The sequence below is a fragment of the Sus scrofa genome, chromosome 2 (assembly GCF_000003025.6).
Source record: "Sus scrofa isolate TJ Tabasco breed Duroc chromosome 2, Sscrofa11.1, whole genome shotgun sequence".
Classification (NCBI taxonomy): domain Eukaryota; kingdom Metazoa; phylum Chordata; class Mammalia; order Artiodactyla; family Suidae; genus Sus; species Sus scrofa.
The window spans coordinates 43887443-43906404 of record NC_010444.4 but is presented as its reverse complement, the minus strand read 5'-3'; the positions used below and the strand labels follow the sequence as shown (position 1 = coordinate 43906404).

At 48.9% G+C, this 18962-nt stretch overlaps 1 protein-coding gene across 2 annotated transcripts in view; it reads left to right on the top strand.

Moving 5' to 3' along the window:
* Nucleotides 1-18962, top strand: part of INSC (inscuteable homolog (Drosophila)) — a 171728-nt gene that overhangs the window by 108862 nt on the left and 43904 nt on the right. For both annotated transcript variants that reach the window (XM_021083297.1, XM_021083296.1), the window contains exons 8-9: nucleotides 9812-9983; nucleotides 15792-15970. In XM_021083297.1, coding sequence (XP_020938956.1) covers nucleotides 9812-9983; nucleotides 15792-15970 — 351 coding nt within the window. The remainder of the gene's footprint in view (nucleotides 1-9811; nucleotides 9984-15791; nucleotides 15971-18962) is intronic.

Genomic DNA, 18962 nt, shown 5'->3' with positions numbered 1-18962 from the left:
CTCACTGAGCGAGACCAGGGATCCAACCCATGTCCTCATGGATACTAGTCGGGTTTGTTAACCACTCAGCCATGATGGGAACTCCCACTGAAAAATTTTAAATAGGAGTGGCAATAATGGCTATCTCTATCTTGTTACTGATTTCGGGGGGAATGCTGTCAATATTTCATTCACCGTTTCATTAAGCGTGGGATTATCATTTTAAGGATGAGAATACTGAGGCTTAGAGAAGGTGAGTAATGAGTTCATATCACCAAGTCAGCAGGTAGTACAGCTGAGTTGTGAACCCAGGTTATTCTTAACTCTCCTAAGTTTGTGCAATTTCCACTGTGCCGCAGCCGCCTCCAGAAAGAGTGGTGTCTAACACAGGATCTCTATGGGAGTTAATTGAGGAGTCTTTACAAATATTGATGCCAAGACTCTACCCTGGACCAGTGCAATCAGAATGTCTGATGGTGAAGCTCAGGCATTAGTATTTTAAAACTTCCCCATATGATTCTAATCATCTGAGAACCAGGCAAATGACCACTGATCTAGAAACATTTTGGTACGATTCAGATCCCAGCTGTGCCAGTACTGCTTTGCTGAAAACTTGGTAATTTCACATCACCACATGCATAGTAACCCTAACTTAAAGGAAAATGAACTTTTTCTTAGTGATTTTTTGATACCTTCTCACAAACTCCACTCCTTCCACCACCAAATGCCTCTAGAGCATCTTTTTGACAATCTGCTTTAAGGAAAACCACCTGCTTGGTGGGGAAATTACTCCTCTCTATTTATATTCCTGAGTGATTTAATTCCTGATTTTTCTTTTTTTTTTTTGGCTTTTTGCCTTTTTACCTTTTCTAGAGCCACTCCCACGGCATATGGAGGTTTCCAGGCTAGGGGTCGAATCGGAGCTGTAGCCACTGGCCTATGCCAGAGCCACAGCAATGCGGGATCCGAGCCACATCTGCAACCTACACCACAGCTCACGGCAACGCCAGATCCTTAACCCACTGAGCAAGGCAGGGATCGAACCCAAAACCTCGTGGCTCCTAGTCGGATTCATTAACCACTGAGCCAAGACGGGAACTCCTTTTTTTTTTAAGGGCTGTGCCCGTTGCATATGGAGGTTCCTAGTCTAGGGGTTGACTCAGATCCCAGCTGTGACTGCTACCTATGCCACAGTTCACAGCAATGCCAGATCCTTAACCCACTGAGCGGGGCCAGGGATGGACCCCTCATCCTCATGGATGCTAGTCGGGTTCATTACTGCTGAGCCACAAGGGGAACTCCTAATTCTTGATTTCTTTCCACATCAATAACTCACCTCTTTCTTTGTCACTGTCTTGGCTGGCAAACTGGTTCTATCATTCCTTTCATCTATTGTTCCATTCCCTACTACAGATCCATATTTGTATTTGTCTATTTGGGGACTGGGTTTTTGTTTTTGTTTTTTTTTTCCTTTGTCTTTTGTCTTTCGAGGGCCACACCCGCGGCATATGGAGGTTCTCAGGCTAGGGGTCGAATCAGAGCTCCAGCTTCCGGCCTGCACCACAGCCCCAGCAGTGCGGGATCCACGTCTGTGTAATCAAAGATTTCTTGTTGGAAAAAGCAAAAGAGGTCGTGTGGGGTCTGGGTATGTTTGTTTGGGAGGAAGATAATGTTTACGGCTGCTGAAGGCCTGTTTCACTTTCCGTAGCTTTTATTGGGCTCTCAGCTCTACCGCCCATCCTTAATCATATCATTTTATAGAGGAAGCCTCTAGCCCTTGCCTGTTCACAGACTTTGTCCTGAAGGTGCCCTGATCTAGTTTACATTCCACCCTCAGATCCTGCTTCTGGCCCGTGGGTTCATTTATTCCACTCAATGCTTTGCCCTGTTCCTTGGTCCCCACTTGTTTCTGCTTCCCTCCCACGACCCTTGCTTCCCGCTCTGACTGTGACTGAATCTTCCCTTTGCCTGTAACCCAGCACACACGGTTCTGTCCATCAGCAGGTTTCCAACAGCTCCATGGTTCCCCCTTGTCTTTGTTTTTTTTTTTTTTTTTTTTTTTTTTTTTCTGCAGGCTTTTGGTATCCAAGGGGACAGAAAGGTGAGAGGGGAGATTTGAGGGCTCTTTGGGTCACGCCGCCCCTGCAGCTGAGTTATCACTGCATTCGCCTGATTCTGTGTACCTCTTCCAGCAGCCCGCTCCTCTGCCTTTCCCTACAAACTAAACAGGTGGAAAGGCATTAGAAAATAGTCGGCCTGGAGTTCCTGTTGTGGCTCAGTGGGTTAATTACCTGACATGGGTTCAATCCTGGCCTCACTCAGTGGGTTAAGGATCCGGTGTGGCCATGGCATTGGTCAGCAGCTGCAGCTCTGATTTGAGCCCCTAGCCTGGGAATTTCCATGTGCTGTAGGTGCAGCTGGAAAAAGGAAAAAATAAATAAATAAATAACAGGCCAGCACCAAGGATATATGATGGGCTTTGGTAAGCTGCCTGTATCCCTTAGATATTCGCCTGAAAGTTACCACTGATGCTTTTCCGAAATTCAGTAGGAGAGACATTGTTCATACGTCTAATGCAATGGTTATGGTACACATGGGTTCCTCCACTGTGTGGCTTCCACGTCCCTTCTCCCACACCCTGGGGAGAATCTCAAAGTCCACTGTTCCCTCTGTATCCAGATTCCAGGTGCATCCGTCCCGAAGCCCAGGTAGTGACCGGGCGAGACCATCCTCACCACCGCTTGAATGCCCTTCCACGAGGAAAGCTTGTCCTCAGACCCAGGAGCATCCCACTCTGCGTAAAAGCTAATCACCTCTAAGTGCTTCCAGCAGCCATTTCGTTAGGGATGGGAAGGTATTTTGATGAGATGGTTTTCTTGGCATCAGTGACTTTGGGACTGAGGATGGGAAGCGGGCGTTTGGGGATGGAAACATTCCAGAAATGGGACCCGCATTGGAGGAAGCTGGCCTCATGCGGGGTTACCCTGCGGGCCCACCAGAGGAGCTGAGCCGAGCAGCCCCCAAGGCCCTGGCCTTCTCACCAGCTTCTCCCTTCCCTGCCCATCCCAAAGGCTGCACAGAGTGGGCACAGGTCCACAGATGGGGAGACCAGCATGGGAGTCCCAGCCCTGGCGTTACCTCGCTGCATGGCCTGGGAAAGTTCTTCCCCTCCTGGGCCTCTGTTTCCTCATCACTCAGCCACACCTCACAAGTGAACCGCTGTGTGTCAGGCCTCAGCTGGGTGCTGGAGACCAGAGAGGGTTCAGTACAGGAGCTGCTCTGAGCAGCTCACCTCTAGTGCAGAGACGGGCACGGAAGCAGATGCGGATGGTGTGGCAAGATAAGTGCTCTAGTTGTAGTCAGGGTGCTGTGGCAGCTGGGAGGACAGAGGCCCTCTGTTGGGGGGGAAGCAGGTGTGTGTTCACAGAGGGGGTGACTTCTCCCCTGGGTCTGAGAGGGAACAAAGGGGGAAGGCTGGGAAGATGAGCACTTCAGCTGTAAGTGAACTGGGTCTGATGCCTGTGAAGTCTTCAGGGAGGTGAAATTGGACATAGACTCAGTGGCAGGTTGGCGATGTCCACGTAGATCTTGGGAAAGAAGGTCGGGGCTGGAGGGCTGGGTTTGGGGGTCAGCATAGTGAGACTTTAAGATTGTTTGGGTTTGGGTGCTATGGACTGAAGCGGTACAAAGTGGGCTGATGGCAAAACCTAGGGCTAAGAAGCATTTAGCAGGGAAGAGGTGAGCCCTAAAGTGGGGTATCATGGAGACCCCAAAGGAGAGAGTTTTTGGCATGGGAGGTGATTCAGAAATGCCAAATAAGGGAGTTCCCATCGTGGCTCAGTAGAAATGAACCTGACTAGTATCCATGAGGACACAGGTTTGATCCCTGGCCTCACTCAGTGGATTAAGAATAAGGTGTTGCCATGAGCTGTGGTGTAGGTTGCAGACAAGACTCAGATCCTGAGTGACTGTGGCTGTGGCATAGAGCAGCAGCTACAGCTCCGATCTGTCACTTAGCCTGGGAACCTCCATATGCCATGGGTGCAGGCTTAAAAAGAAAAAAAGAAAAAAAAAAAAAAAGAAATGCCAAATAAGAGAGAAACAGAGCCTGGGCTTTGCAGTGGTCAAGTTTCTAAATCCTTTGAAGTATATGATTCTCTCTCTCCCTCTCTCCCTCCCTCTCCTTTTCTTTTTCTCTATGGGTGTTTCTCTATGTGTCTTTTTGTTTCTCTCTCCCTTATTTATTCCTGATTCTTCTCTGTACCATGTACAGACAGATATAGTCGAGCACCTATCACAGTGCAGGTGCTGAGTAAATGTGTGGTGAACGTGAGAGATGTGTGATGGTACTTTTTCTCTCTGCTCCCTTCTGAGAATTGTAATTATTCGTCTTACAGTGTTTCTGGTCAAGAATGAAAACCGGAATCACTGATCTTTTAAAACGTTCTAGTTCTGGGCCTCATGATCTGAGATTGTTCAAACAAGTAGGTGCACTTGGGAGCCCCAACCCACAGGGCTGAGAATCTCAGGGGTCTCGGTCCCAGAGGAGCCTGCAAAAAGTAGCCCTGGAGAGAAGCTTATTTGGGAGACCTAAGCCAGGTCTGAAGTGAGGAGAGTGAAGAGTTCCCATCGTGGCTCAGCGGAAATGAATCTGACTAGCATCCATGAGCACGCAGTTTCCATCCCTGGCCTCACTCAGTGGGTTAAGGATCCAGAGTCACCGTGAGCCGTGGTGTAGGTTGCAGGTGGGGCTCCGATCTTGCCTTGCTGTGGCTATGGCACAGGCCAGTGGCTACAGCTCTGATTCAACCCCTAGTCTGGGAACCTCCATATGCTGTGGGTGCAGCCCTAAAAAGCCAAAAAAAAAAAAAAAAAAAAAAAAAAAAAGAAAAAGAAACTCCCAGCTCCAAGATTAGGAGAGATGACTGCAACCTGCAGATGGGGATGAGGTGGGATGATGGCGCCACCATGTGGCAGGCATTGTACATGCATTCTCTTAGTTAATACCAGATTCCTGTATACTCTGGGGTTAGTATTTTTATTCTCATTTTATATATAAAGGCTCAACGTAGATACTAAAAATTGTCCAGCTAGTAAGATACGGAGATATGATTCAGCACAAGGTAAGTGTGACTCTTGAGCTCTGGGTGTTCTGATGTTCAGGGATTGGTTTAGGCATTGGGGAAGCCCAGAGACCAGTGGGGTGGGAATGGGGGCACTTTGAGGCCTCCCACTGTCATGGGCTGGGCTGGGTTGGAGTTGCGGAGATGGTGATGGATACAGAGATCAGCTTTAGCTGCTGGGCAGCTTGCTGGCAGGAGGCTAAGTGACGGGTTGGTAACATCAGAGCCAAAGGCCTGAGAAATTGGCCCCCATGACAATCCACCAAGTAGAAAAATGAAAAAAATTCATAAACAGGAATTCATAGGAGAGGGAATTCAAATGGCAAAAATTGAAACCAGAACCATATCCAATCAAAGCAAAACAGAAATATACAAAAACACTCTTAGCGTCCTTATAGTGAGTGGAGACATGCCGATTAAAATAAAAATTTACATGCTGATCAAAATGGCAAGAATTTAAAATTTTACGGCACCATATGTTGGCAAGAATATGGTGTTAAGTGAGTTTCTACATTGCTGATGGGAATCTAAATTGCTACAACTGTTTTGCAAAACAGTTTGGCAACATCAGCAGCACTGAAGGTGTGCAGACCCTCTAAGCTCATAATTCCACTCCTCGGCTGAGACCCCAAGAGAAACCAGCATGTGTGCCCAAGAAAACGTTTAGAAGAATATTTATAGCAGCGCAGGATATTACAGCAAAAACTGGGAAATGACTCAAATGTCCATCGGCAGGAGAATGCATACACGAATTACAGCCGATTTCTACGGTGAAATACCACACAGCAGTGAAAATAAATGGCCCTCAGCCGCATGTAACAGCAGGAAAGAGTTTCCCTAACTTGATGCTGGCTGGGGAAAAAAGCATATTGCTGTACCCAGTATGATCCCATTTATGTCAAGTTCAAAACCTTGTAAAACTAAACAATGTATACATGCAATACATCTTTCAAGAAAACAAGGGAATAATAAGCACAAAATTCAGGGTAGAGGCTCCTCTAGCAGAAAAAAGCAGAGGTACGAGATCAAGAATGGTGTACAGGAGCTCCCTGATTTTATGTTCATTCCTAGTATTAGAATTTCTGGAAGTACATATATACATACAGATGTTCATTTTATTATTTTTGATACCATATAAATTTGCTGTCTTATATATATATATGTATATATATATATTTTTTTTTTTTTTTCACTTTTGGCTACCCCACAGCATATAGAGTTCTCAGGCCACGGCTTGGATCTGAGCCACAGTTGCAACCTAAACCACAGCTGCAGCAGTGCTAGATCCTTAACTCGCTGTGCTGGGCTGGGGATCAAACCCGCCTCCCAGCATTCCCGAGATGCCACCACAGTGGGAACTCCTATATATTATTTTTTTTGAAGGGATGATATATTTCATAATTAATAATGGTCAGAAGAGATCTGGAGCAGCTAAAACAAATTAGCAGGAAAGCCAGACAGTGGGCAGTTGCATTGACAGGACACATCAGGCAGGGGTCAGGATCACTTTCCTGGAGTCAGGCATCTGTGGAATCCATGTTCCCAAGACAGTTTTTCTTTGAAGCAGCCCCTACTTATATAGAGTGGGCTGTGCTCACAGTATTCCCTCCTTCAGCAATGCCCTTTATTTTGGCTTGTCTAAAGTATATCCTCGAGTCTTCAGTCAAGTTCTCCTTTCTTGCATTTATTCCTCTTTACTGAAAGCCTACTATGTGCGAGGCCTGGAGCAGCCACAGGTGCGGAGGCTGTGGTCCCCAGGCTTGCAGAGCTCCTGGGGTAGGTGGGGGATGGTGGCCAGAGACACACAGACAGATGAAGGTGCAGAGTGTCACATCCCAGGGGTGCTTCTCCAAATTGCTGGTGCATAAAGTGGGTGTGGACCTTGTGAAAAAGCAGATTCTAGGCCTCCCCAGACGGTCCGGTTGAAGAGTCTGGGTGGAGCCCAGGAATGTGCTTGGAATACACTCTCAGTGCATTTTTTGTGTGTGTGTGTCCTTTTGTCTTTTCTAGGGCTGCACCCACAGCATATGGGGGTTCCCAGGCTAGGGGTCGAATTGGAGTTGTAGCCGCTGGCCTACACCACAGCTCACAGCAACGCTGGATCCTTAATCCACTGAGCGAGGCCAGGGATCGAACCCGCAACTTCATGGTTCCTAGTCGGATTTGTTAACCACTGCGCCCCGACGGGAACTCTCAGTGAATTTGGTGCTGCTGGTCCGCAGACACCACTTGGAGAAACAGGGCCATTCAGTGTGATAAATACTGTGATGGCAGCGGACGTGCTTGGGTGTCCCAGGAGGGCCCTCTTGCCCAGCTGGGGCGTGGGCATTAAATCAGGGTGGTTTCCAGAAAGCAGCATCCTCACCAGAAGTCATGTTGTGTGACGGTCATTTGTGGTCGAGTCACTTGCCCTGCCCCTCTGCTCCAGTGCGAGGCCTGGCACTCAGCCCACGCTCAGGGAGATTGTGACTAGCGGGTTTGCAGGGTGGCAGTCTGGGCTGGGGGGCAGGCCTGGTGTGCAGGCCCTCGGGGACCATCAACCCCTTGGCCTCTCTGGTGCCTTCGGATTGGCCCATCCCTCAGCAGGTGTTGGATATTGGGTTTGGGTCTGATGCATGTTCCCATCTGGGTCGGGGAAGCAACTCCATCTGCACCCAAGATGAAATTAAGGAGCTGGATTGACTGAGACATTCCCCTGCCCCTGCATCGGGGATGCTGGAGCTCCTTAGCTACAGCTCTGGGTGGTGCTGGAAGGAGGAGGGCTCGAACCCGACAGGCCTAAGAGGTTCCTTAGGTTGGCAGTGACAGGACTGCTTCCCGTTTCTAGGCCCAGAGAATGCTCCCCCTGCCCCGCCCCGCATCTTGCCCCCACCTGGTCCCTCACCCCCTGTCCTCCATCCCCCAGTCCATCCCCAGCTGAGGTGCCCCTCCAAGGGCCTGGTAGTCAAACACCTGCAGGAACCCAGTCCTGCGGGGGCTGCCTGGCTGCTGTTTGCTCTCATTTTTTAAGCACATCCAGGTAAGTTTTATTGCGGACAGTTCCCTGGGCTCCTGTTTCCACATTTGTCTCTTTTGCGTCTGCGATTGCCAAGGGCTTTCACGGCTAATGGACCTTACAGCTCCCAAGAGCATTTAAGGGAGGCCTGGGACTTGGTGAGGGTAATTAGTCAAACCAGATGCAGACTCTGGAGAGCTCTGAAGCTGAGTGGCAGGAAGTAATGGGGTAGGGTTAGGAGCCTGGGCCCGGCAGGTGTGGGAGCAGCGGCTCAGGCCTCTCCTCACCTCAACTCACCTCACCTCACCCTGGTTCTTACCCGGCCTCATCCCTCCCCATCCTGACCCCTAACAAGGGAAGGTCTCCCTGGCTCTTGGTGGCAGGTTCTCAGGCAGGTGGGTGTCCTGGAGCATCTGAGGGGCTGCAGGAGCAGTGCTGAGCTGATCTTGACAAGTTACTGCCCCTTTTTCTCAGAACAAGTCTCCCTTGCTCAGCCCTTTGCTAGGGGCTGGGATCCGAGCTCAGGTGTCATGTTGCAGAAGGCAGTGCGATGCTTCTTCAAAACCACAGGCTTTGACGTTAGACCCAAACCAACTACATGTGTGTGTGTGTGTGTGTGTGTGTTCGGGGCTGCACCTGTGGCATATGGAAGTTCCCAGGCTAAGGGTTGAATCAGAGCTGTAGCTGCCGGCCTACACCACAGCCACAGCCAACACGGGATCTGAGCCACATCAGCGACCTACACCACAGCTCACGGCAATGCCGGATCCTTAACCCACTGAGCAAGGCCAGGGATCAAACCCGTGTCCTCATGGATACTAGTTGGGTTCGTAACCACTGAGCCACACTGGGAACTCCCCCAAACCAACTACTTTTGAAGTCTGTGATCTGGGGTAAGTCAATGAACCTTTCTGTGTCTCAGTTTCTTCATCTGTAAATTGAAGATAATAACACTGACCTCAGAAGGCTATTATAAGGGTGAATGATATAATAGCATACGTACTGTATAGAATAGCACGGACCTCAGAGGCTATTATAAGGATCAATGATGTCACAACACATGCACTTTGGTGCTGGCATCTATTAAGTGCTCAATAAGCAGAAGCTGTTATGCCAAGAGCAGGTCTGGCTGGGGCAGACCTGGGAAGCTGGAGTCTTTATCTGGCATTTAGGTCCCACTGTGCTCAGGCTTGTTTCTCTTTGGTGGGGCTGAGAGAGCAGGGCCTCCAGGAAAGCCCCTCTCTCTGTTGGAGGCAAGGTGGGGGGACAGTGGAGGACAAGATGGGAAGGAAAGATGCTGAGCTGAGCTTGCTCCTGACCCAGGAAGTGGGGAGGGGAGCAGCACTTGTTAAGCATCTCTTCTGGATCCAGCCTCACCTGCCTCAGCTCTTTAATTCCTAACACCTTGTTGGCGGATGAGGAAACAAAGCTCAGAGAGGCTGAGTAACCAGTGTGAATGAGAGGGAGCTGGGATGGAGCTTAGGGATGTGAGACTGAGTGACTGTTTTTTTTCCACTGCAATGCCCTCTGGTGAATGCCTTGGCCTGGCCCCTGGTGTCTGCTATCTAAGAAGCCCATGGGAAGTCACGGATCTCTTTGGAGCTGAGGATAGGCCCCCAGAGTCGCTGGGGATCCAGGCTGGGCTGTGGAGGGGGCTTGAGTCTGTCTCATTACTGCCATGATGCACAAGGCTGTGCCTTTTCTCCGTCTCCAGGTGGACGGCGTTCTGTGCTTGGCGGATATCCTGACCGACGACAGTCACTCAGAGGCCACGCGGGCTGAGGCTGCGGCCGTGGTCGCCCAGGTCACCTCCCCACACCTGCCCTTCACCCAGCATCTCAGCAGCTTCCTGGAGAGCATGGAGGAGATCGTGACAGCCCTCGTTAGTGAGTCCTCTGGGGCAGGGTTGCCAGCGGGAAGGGGGATTGTTGGGTGAGGGGCCTTGTCACAGTTGTTTTCAGGAAGGGACAGGAGGGGCTCCTGCCCCCCTACTGCACCCCACATATCTCCTGAACAGAGATCACTCTAGCTGAAACCCCACCATGAAAGCATCAGAGTCAGGCTTTAAAGAGCTCTGTTGTCATCCATTAAAATGCTTGCAGCCCTCGGAGAAGCTCCTTGGGTTGAGGTTGGATTGGGCTTAATTGGTCTTTCAGAACAGGGACCAGGACAAGCCCCAGGGAAGAGTGGGGCCTCCACTGTTGAGATTCGGTTCCTTGGCCAGAGAGACTGTGATGAGTTGGTTCCTGACATCTCAGTATTTTTACCCAGTGAATGCAGCAGCAATGACTGGGGCCAGTGGCTTCTCAGAGAGCAGCCATTCACCATTACCTGCTGCCTGCAACCCTGCCACTGGCATCGCTTCCTGGGGCCCTGAGAACTTTGACTCTTGTAGGGTCCCCTGTTCAGACATGTGCACTCCTGGAAGGAGAACCACAGCCCAGTATCTAGAATATTCTCTTCCTCCTGTTTCCCTTTGCAAAACCGCCAAGTAGAATGACTCACCTGGAGGGAGTTCCCGTCGTGGCTCAGTGGTTAACAAATCCAACTAGGAGCCATGAAGTTGCGGGTTCGATCCCTGGCCTTGCTCAGTGGGTTGAGGATCCGGCGTTGCTGTGAGCTGTGGTGTAGGTTGTAGATGCGGCTCGGATCCCGTGTGGCTGTGGCTGTGGCTGTGGCTCTGGCTCTGGCTCTGGCATAGGCCAGCGGCTACAGCTCTGATTAGACCTCTAACCCGGGAACCTCCATATGTTGCAGAGCGGCCCAAGAAATGGCAAAAATACAAAACAAAACAAAACAAAAAGAATGACTTGCCTGGATAACAGTCCTCAGAAAGCTTGTTTTGCGAACCACATCCTTTTTTTTTTTTTTTTTTTTTAAATAAGTGCTGGCAATGATCTGTGCTTCTGCTTCAAGCCCTATCTTCTATCACTGCCTCTATATCTATATCTTATTGAAACTGAGTGAAAATTTATTTTTTCAGAAATTGTAGGGTTGGCACTTAGAGTTACCCACACCAGGATTGGGAATATCTGAAATAACACAAATTTAGGAACAGCCTGTGACAGTGAACTTGGAGTCAGGACACTGGGGCTTGGATTTTTGTCTTGGATTCATTCCTTCAACAAGTAGCAGCAGCACTGTCGCAGACACTGTGTGAGCATCTGCTATTCACTTGCCACGTCCTGTTACAAAGCTCACTTTACAATTTTCCTCCTGTATGAAACAAGGGGTTGGGACCTGTTTCTCTCAAGGCTCCTTCTAGCTTTAGAATTTTCAGATCTGTGAGTACTTGCACTTAGAGGGGGGTCCATAAAGTTGACTTTATGGCTGATTCTAGTTCCTGGGGCTGTGGCACCCACAGGCTAGGCTGGGAGAAATCAACTTGTCAACATGCACATTTATTCCACACTGAGAAAACACAGAACCTGGTGGTGGAAAGTCTTGGCTGGAGGGAACTCAAGAGACCATAAAGTTTAATGCCTTTTCTATAAGAGAAGAAACCGAGGCCCACAGGGGTGGAGGAACTTTCTCAAGTCCACAAAACAGTGTTCAGATTCTCTTCTGCCAGGAGTGTGGTGCTCGGTCAGGAGACATAAGAGCATGGAAGAGCCCAGATGGAAGGAGAAAATAAGGAGAGTTGAGTCTTGTATTGAGTTCCAAAGCATGCGTGGGAGTTCCCTTTGTGGCACAGAGGAAACGATCCAACTAGTTTCCATGAGGATGAGGGTTCCATCCCTGGCCTCGCTTAGTGGGTTAAGGATCTGGTGTTGCCGTGAGCTGTGGTGTAGGTTGCAGATGCAACTCAGATTCCACATGGCTATGGGTATGGTGTAGGCTGGTGGCTGTAGCTCTGATCGATGCCTAGCCTGGGAACTTCCATATGCAGTGGGTGCGGCCCTAAAAAACAAACAAAACAAAAAAGCATGTCCCTGATACACTCTAGTCCAGTGTTGCCAAGTAGGAAAGCCCAATTTAAAAAATAAAAAAGGCAAAAGTCCTAAGTTTTATAGAAAATCTCCCAGTTTATAAATAATAGTAAATAATGCATAAAAACATATATATTCCAAACGACCTTTCATGATTGGCACATGTCCAATCATACTTCTTTGCGTGGGCTAGATTTCTCCCCGAGAAGAAGAATCTGCCTGTTTCTTTCACCCTGAGGAAGATGCATCATGGCATCTGCTCTGAGAGTCAGCAGATGGGATCTATCTTCTGGGCAGGAAGCCAGAACTCTGTTCTTTGGTGGGAAATAGTCCTCCAATTTCTTGCCATTCCCTGGAAACATTTATAAATGAGTCACTGGAATCCTCAATTTAATTTTCCTAACACATCCCAGGTGACTCAGACTGTAGTTCAAATAAATGTGCATCAAAATTAAAAGGCACTTAGATGGGTGTGTTAATAATTGCTGTGGCGGCAGCCATGGTGACTGTGTAAGGATGAGGGTGGCTGTTTAGACCTAGAAGAACCCTTGCAGCAAAGTGGGCTGTGAGTTGTGTGGTCTCACCTCAAATCCTAGACCTCAGGAGGTGGCCTGGTAGGGATTGGCTGGCCCTAGTGGTTCCTCAAAAAGTAGAGGATAGGGAGTTCCCATCGTGGCGCAGCAGAAATGAATCTGACTAGGAACCATGAGGTTGCGAGTTTGATCCCTGGCCTCGCTGAGTGGGTTAAGGCTCTGGTGTTGCTGTGAGCTGGGGTGTAGGTTGCAGATGCAGCTTGGATCCTGTGTTGCTGTGAGCTGGGGTGTAGGCCAGCAGCTGTAGCTCCGTTGGGACCCCTAGCCTGGGAACCTCCATAGGCCGAAGGTACGGCCCTTAAAAAAAAAAAAAAATCAGAGGATAAAGCAATGCTTGGAAAGTGGGGATCATAGGGTTCTTAATTCATTGGCTCATCTGCTGCCCCAGCCCCGCGTGGGCTTGGGGTCATACCTGGGCTTTGGAGCAGCACTGCCCAGAGGTGGGCATTGCCTTCCTGATTGAAGTGATGTTGTATCTGTAGGAGCATCTCTGGGAATGAGGTAAAGAGGGCTAGAGAGAGGAGGCAGGCTGGAATGGAGAAAGAATGGGAACTTTGGAGTCAGTCAAGTTAGACTTGGATTTGATTCCAGGCCCCCCAGATTACCATTGCTCCTCAGTTTCACAATTTTGGGAAAATCATTTAACATTTGAACCCTCAGTTCCTTCATCTATAAAGCTGTGATAAAAAATGGGGTTGTTGTGAGGGTGGAATGACTGGATGAGGTAAAGAAAGTACAGCAGTAGGAGTTCCCATTGTGGCTTAATGGGTTATGAACCTGGCTAGTATCCATGAGGATGTGGGTTTGATTCCTGGCCTTGCTCAGTGGGTTAAGGATCTGACATTGCTTTGAGCTGTCAGATGCAGGCAGCTGCAGCTCCAATTTGACCCCTAGCTTGGGAACTTCCATTTAGGGTCACAGTGTGACCCTAAAAAAAGCCAAAAAAAAAAAAAAGGTACGGCAGTGGCACAGAGTAAGCAGCTGATCAGTGGTAGCAGCTGCTGCTACCACCGGCTTCTCTGAGTCTCAGCTTTGGTGTCTAAAGGGAGGCAACTATTTTCGCTGTAAGGAAGCTCAGAAATTAATGCCCCTGTGCAGGGCCTACTGCAGGGGTTTGACTGATGCTAATTTCTTTTTTCTTTTTCTTTTTTGTCTTTTTAGGGCCACACCTGCAGCATTTGGAAGTTCTAATTGGAGCTGCCTATGCCACTGCCACTGCAATGCCAGATCCAAACCGTGTCGTCCATCTGTACAGCAAGCTCACGGCAATGCTGGCTTCCTAATCCACTGAGCAGGGCCAAGGATCAGACCTGCGTCCTCATGGATCCTTGTTACCACTGAGCCACAATGAGATCTCTGATGCTTCTTTCCTTATAAGCAGGGACCAGAAACTGTATTCACTGGAAGGTGCCAAGAGGGGCCCTTTTGAATATCAGAATCGGGACGTAGACTCTTTGGAAGCAAGAACTAGAGATCAGGAGAGAACATAGCTCACTCCTGCCCCAGAAACTTTCTGTCTTGCGGCTATGTTCTTGAAATGTGGCTTCTCTTCAGGTATTCCCACAGCGCTGCTATCAGTAGGAGGGGGCCAGGACTCAGGAAGCCCCTTGATTAGTGGTCAAGTTGGAGCTGAGGGTCCGAAGTCAGGTGTATTGGGATGGGTGGGCAGCACCTTGGACCCTTTAATGCCTTCTCTGAGGCAGAATCCTTTCTGGGTCACATGGAGCCCATGGGAGAAGGTGTTAAATGGGGGAGGGATGCAGGGGTTGGGGGGTGGTCCTCTCCTCCTCAGAGACCCTCGGTACATTACAGATGACAAGTGGGGGAATATGACAAGGATTGGTTTTGGCCACTAGGATCAGAGAGAGAGAGCCTGACATTCAGGGGCTTGGTGTAGGCCTTTTCTGTAGCCAGATGACCCTTATCTTGGGACTAGAAGGAAATCCTGATGCTTTGCTGATAGCAGCTGGAGAGGTAGAGTCTTTATATTTTAACATCAGTCTCTTTCTCAAGGTGAATTCAGCAGCAGTTTCTAGCATATGTTACTGGAGGCATGCATGGATGAGGAGCTCTTTCCTGCCTCAGGGCCTTTGTATAAGCTGTTTTTGGGCTTGGGACAAGCTCTTCCCCCAAACATTCCCACCATTACTTGATTTTCTCCCTAAGCTCTCAGCTGTAAAGTCATCTTCTTAGGGAGACCTTCCTTACCCACCCAGTGAGGCTCTAGTTATTCTCCATTTTTGTACTAGTTTATTTTCTTCCTCACGTTATTAGAATTCATAGTTGTTTATATTATTTTTTTTTTCTTTTTGGTAAAACCCTCAGCATGTGGAAGTTCCCAGGCCAGGGATTGAACCTGCACCACTGCAATAACCAGAGCTGCTGCAGTGACAATGCCAGATCCTTAACCTGCTGAGCCACAAGGAAACTCCTATATTAACTTTTTATTTTATTATTTATTTTCTTATTTTATGATTTTTATTTTTTCCATTATAGTTGATTTGCAGTGTTCTGTCAATTCCTACTGTTCAGCAAAGTGACCCAGTCATATATAGAAACATACTTCTTTTTCTCACATTATCCTCCATCAAGTGCCATCCAAGTGACTGGATATAGTTCCCTGTGCTATACAGCAGGATCTCATTGCTTATCCACTCCACATGCAATAGTTTGCATCTATTAACCCCAGACTCCCAGTCCATCCCACTCCCTCCCCCTCCCCTTGGCAACCACAAGTCTGTTCTCCAAGTCCATGAGTTTCTTTCAGTGGAAGGGTTCATTTGTGCCATATATTAGGTTCCAGATATAAGTGATATCATGTGGTATTTGTCTTTCTCTTTCTTGCCCACTACTAGGAGATGTAAGCTAACAGGGCAAAGACCTGGTCTATTTAATTCTCCAGCCCATCAGAAGACTGCAGGGGCCTGGTCCATGGTGTTCACTCAGTAAATACCTGTTGGATGAAGCAAGGATTAGGACTCACACATCAGGTTTCAGATGCCAGCCCTGTGGACAGATACACTTCCCTCTCCAGTAACCACTTTCTTTGTCTGTAAAGTGAGAATTATAACACCTGCCCAAATTTTCTTCCAGACCTCTTGTGGGAACCAAATGAGGTAACTGATAGGAAAGTGCTTGGCAGTGAAGCTGTTTCTTCCTCTTCGCCACACAGAACTGTGCCAAGAGGCCTCATCTGGGGAAGTCTTCCTGCTGGCCTCTGCGGCCCTTGCCAACATCACCTTCTTGGACACGATGGCCTGTGAGATGCTCCTTCAGCTGAATGCCATCCGCGTCCTCCTGGAGGCCTGCAGTGACAAGCAGAGAGTAGATACGCCTTATACCCGGGACCAGGTGAGCCCTTGGGGGGACCAGGCCCAGAACCTGCAAGCGTGGAGACGGAGGGCAGGAGGCCACGGCTTAGGTTCTGGGGCTGCAGTGTGGCCTGTAGCACACCTGGGACCTGTTGGTCGTTTGGAGGGAAGGTAAAGGAATAAGTTCTCAGCCTACCTTGTTGCCCTGGAGCATCTCCACCAGCCTGCTCTCCACTCCCTTTACCCATCCCAACCACTAGAGGGCCTTTCTCCATCTCCATCAGGACCTGTCCATCCTGGGAGGCAGAAAGGCACCATGGGAAAGTCTTTGGTCCTCCTCCAAAAGTCTATGTCCAGCCATGAGGGCGCCTGCCTGTCGGATGTTGTACCTGCAGTGAATTTCTTCCTTTCTTGGCATCTGTGAAACAGAGGCTCGGAGCAGAGCCTTGATCCTGGGCCTCAACTCCTGTATGCGTCTCAATCTTTTGTGTATTGCTGCTCCATGTAAAGTTTTGTGGCAGGGGGAAAGGACTTTACTACTAAACGTGTTTGAAAACACTGAATGAGGGGATTTTCAAGGGCCTTTGAGCTCTGACGTTGTAGAATTCTCTCCTGTTCCACCTCTGCTGTACTCGGCCTCACATTTCCCTAGAGAGGTGGGAGTGAGTGGATCAGGCGGGTTTTAGTTCTTTGCAAATTCCACCAGGTACCTGAGCATTGTGTTAGATGATCCCCTAACCTCCCACCCAGGTCAATCCTGTCTTCATCTTGGGCCCCCAGCCCCACCTGTTTCTTCCAGCCTCGATACCCAGTCCGAGCTGCCATAGCTCGACATGCCAGCTGCTACCCCAGCAACCTCAGGAAGACTTCCCGATGGCTCCAGCCCCCTGGGGTCCTCCTTTTCTTAGAGGCCACACCTCAGAATGCAGGGTTTGACTTTTCTAGTGACATTTATTTCTTTCCAGTTATTTCATGTCGGTTTATCCCTCTGAAGCCATGACTCATGTCCTATATTTCCCCTGGATTTCTTCAGCTCTAGCCCAGAGTTGCCATCCTTGGTAAAATTCTCTAATTTCTTGTTTAGGACATGAGAGGGAAGAAGATGGGTAGCACTTCATCCATTCTTTTTTGTCTTTAGAATCACCTGTGGAAGGGCAGCCAACCATAGAAACTCCCATTCAGAGAGAATTTCTAATGTATAAGCATTTGCATATGAGGGTTCTACTCATACCCTGGTGATATCTGCCCCATTTTACAGATAAGCATATTGAGACTCAGGAGACTATCCCCCAAGTTACACATTGACAAGTAGCTAGCCAGCCTTAAATCCTGGCCTGACATAGACCTTGGTCTTGGACTCTTGAATGAAGAGAAGGTAGCAGAGTTGTGGGATCAGAGAGACTGAGTGTCGATCTTGTCTGGGGCCCTTTATTAACTGGGTGACTTGGGCAAGTCACAGCCTCTTGAATGTTGGTTTTCTCATCTATGAATTAGGTCTGCCTTGCAGGGTCATTGGGCAGGTGAGTGAGATGATATGTGTAAAGCACTGGATACAATGCTTTGCTCCTACTAAGTCCTTAATAAGGGATTTATATCCTTATTTTTCAAGCTTGATGTTCCAACGAAAGCACAGATAATGAATTATCCAAAATCTTCAACTTGGCCTTCCAAGCCATGATATAGTTCCAGACTTCGTTTCCAGTTTTATCTCTCACTTCTTAGAGTTGGACGAGTTCCACAGAGGCAAGGAATGACAGTACTAACAGATGACAAGTGGTGGCCCATGGGGCTGGTCTTGGCCATTGGCTTCTGAAGGAGCCAAGTGGCAGCCACCATCCTTGGCCGTGAGGAAGGAGCTGGAGGGCTCACTCTGCATGGTCCATTTTGTTCCTCCTTCTCTCTTTTTTAGCTTGATGCCTCCAATTGCTGGGTCTCTCACCTACTTGACATGATTTTAGGTCCCTTTCCCTTCAAGTGCCCCTCCTGTAGCCAACTCTGGTCATTTCATGCAAGATCCAGCAGTGAGGCAATAAGAACAGGCAATCGGGGGTCAGATGACATGGGTTCAAAGCTTCTCTGCTGTATGATCATGTGACTTTGGGCAATTGATTCCAAGCCTTACTTTTCTCATCTGTGAATGGGGTTGAATAGTATGTACTTCACCAAGATAAAGTAAGAATTGAATACACTAATGAATACAAACTCTTGGTACAGTTCCTGGCATATGGGAACAATTAAATAGATGGGAGCCACTGTCAATGTTATTGCTATTGGCCTTTGAATGTGTGGTACTCAGCCCTGGATGGGGAACCTTCAGAGGGGACTTTCCTTATCTGTAAAGTGGGATGGTCTTGTCTAGCAGAGATGTCCCACGGCTCTAAGTGCCAAGACCCCTCTCATGAAGAGTAACTGGTTCCCCTCTAGAAACCTCATTGATTCCGAGGAAAGAGGGGCGTCGGGATGGGGAGAGAATGTAGGCAAGCTCTAGGCAGAGGCAGTTCTTTCTGGATCTGGAGTCAAGTGTTTTCCTGTCCCCCCCCCCTCCATCCCCCCTCGCATCCCCCCACCCCCCGAGCCAGGTTCATCACCCACCATCCTCGGGATGGCTTCACCTTCTGCCCTGACTCAGAGCAGCCATTTAGCTAGGGAAAGTGGACCCATTAACGAAACAAATGGCTTTTTCCCGTGGCAGAGGGAGGATTAAGGTGATCAGAGGGCTCCCTGTAATGAAGACAACGAAGATGAATTAGACTTTGAAGTGCTTACCGCCCCCGAAACACTTAGGAGATTAAATGCCCATGAAGCTTCCGGTAATGCGTCTGCTGGTGACGCCAGTGCTGTGCAGAGCCTCTGGGTCTTGGATCTATATTTGTCCACCTCTCTTTGGACATCTCAGTGGGAACCTCTCCATCATCCCTGCAAGCTGAGTCCACTTAATTTGTCCAGCAGGAGCCTGGATGGCCATGGCTGTTCTGTACCCACTCGGAGTGTGGATGAAGTGAGGGCAGCCTTGCGCCTGTGCTCTTTCACCC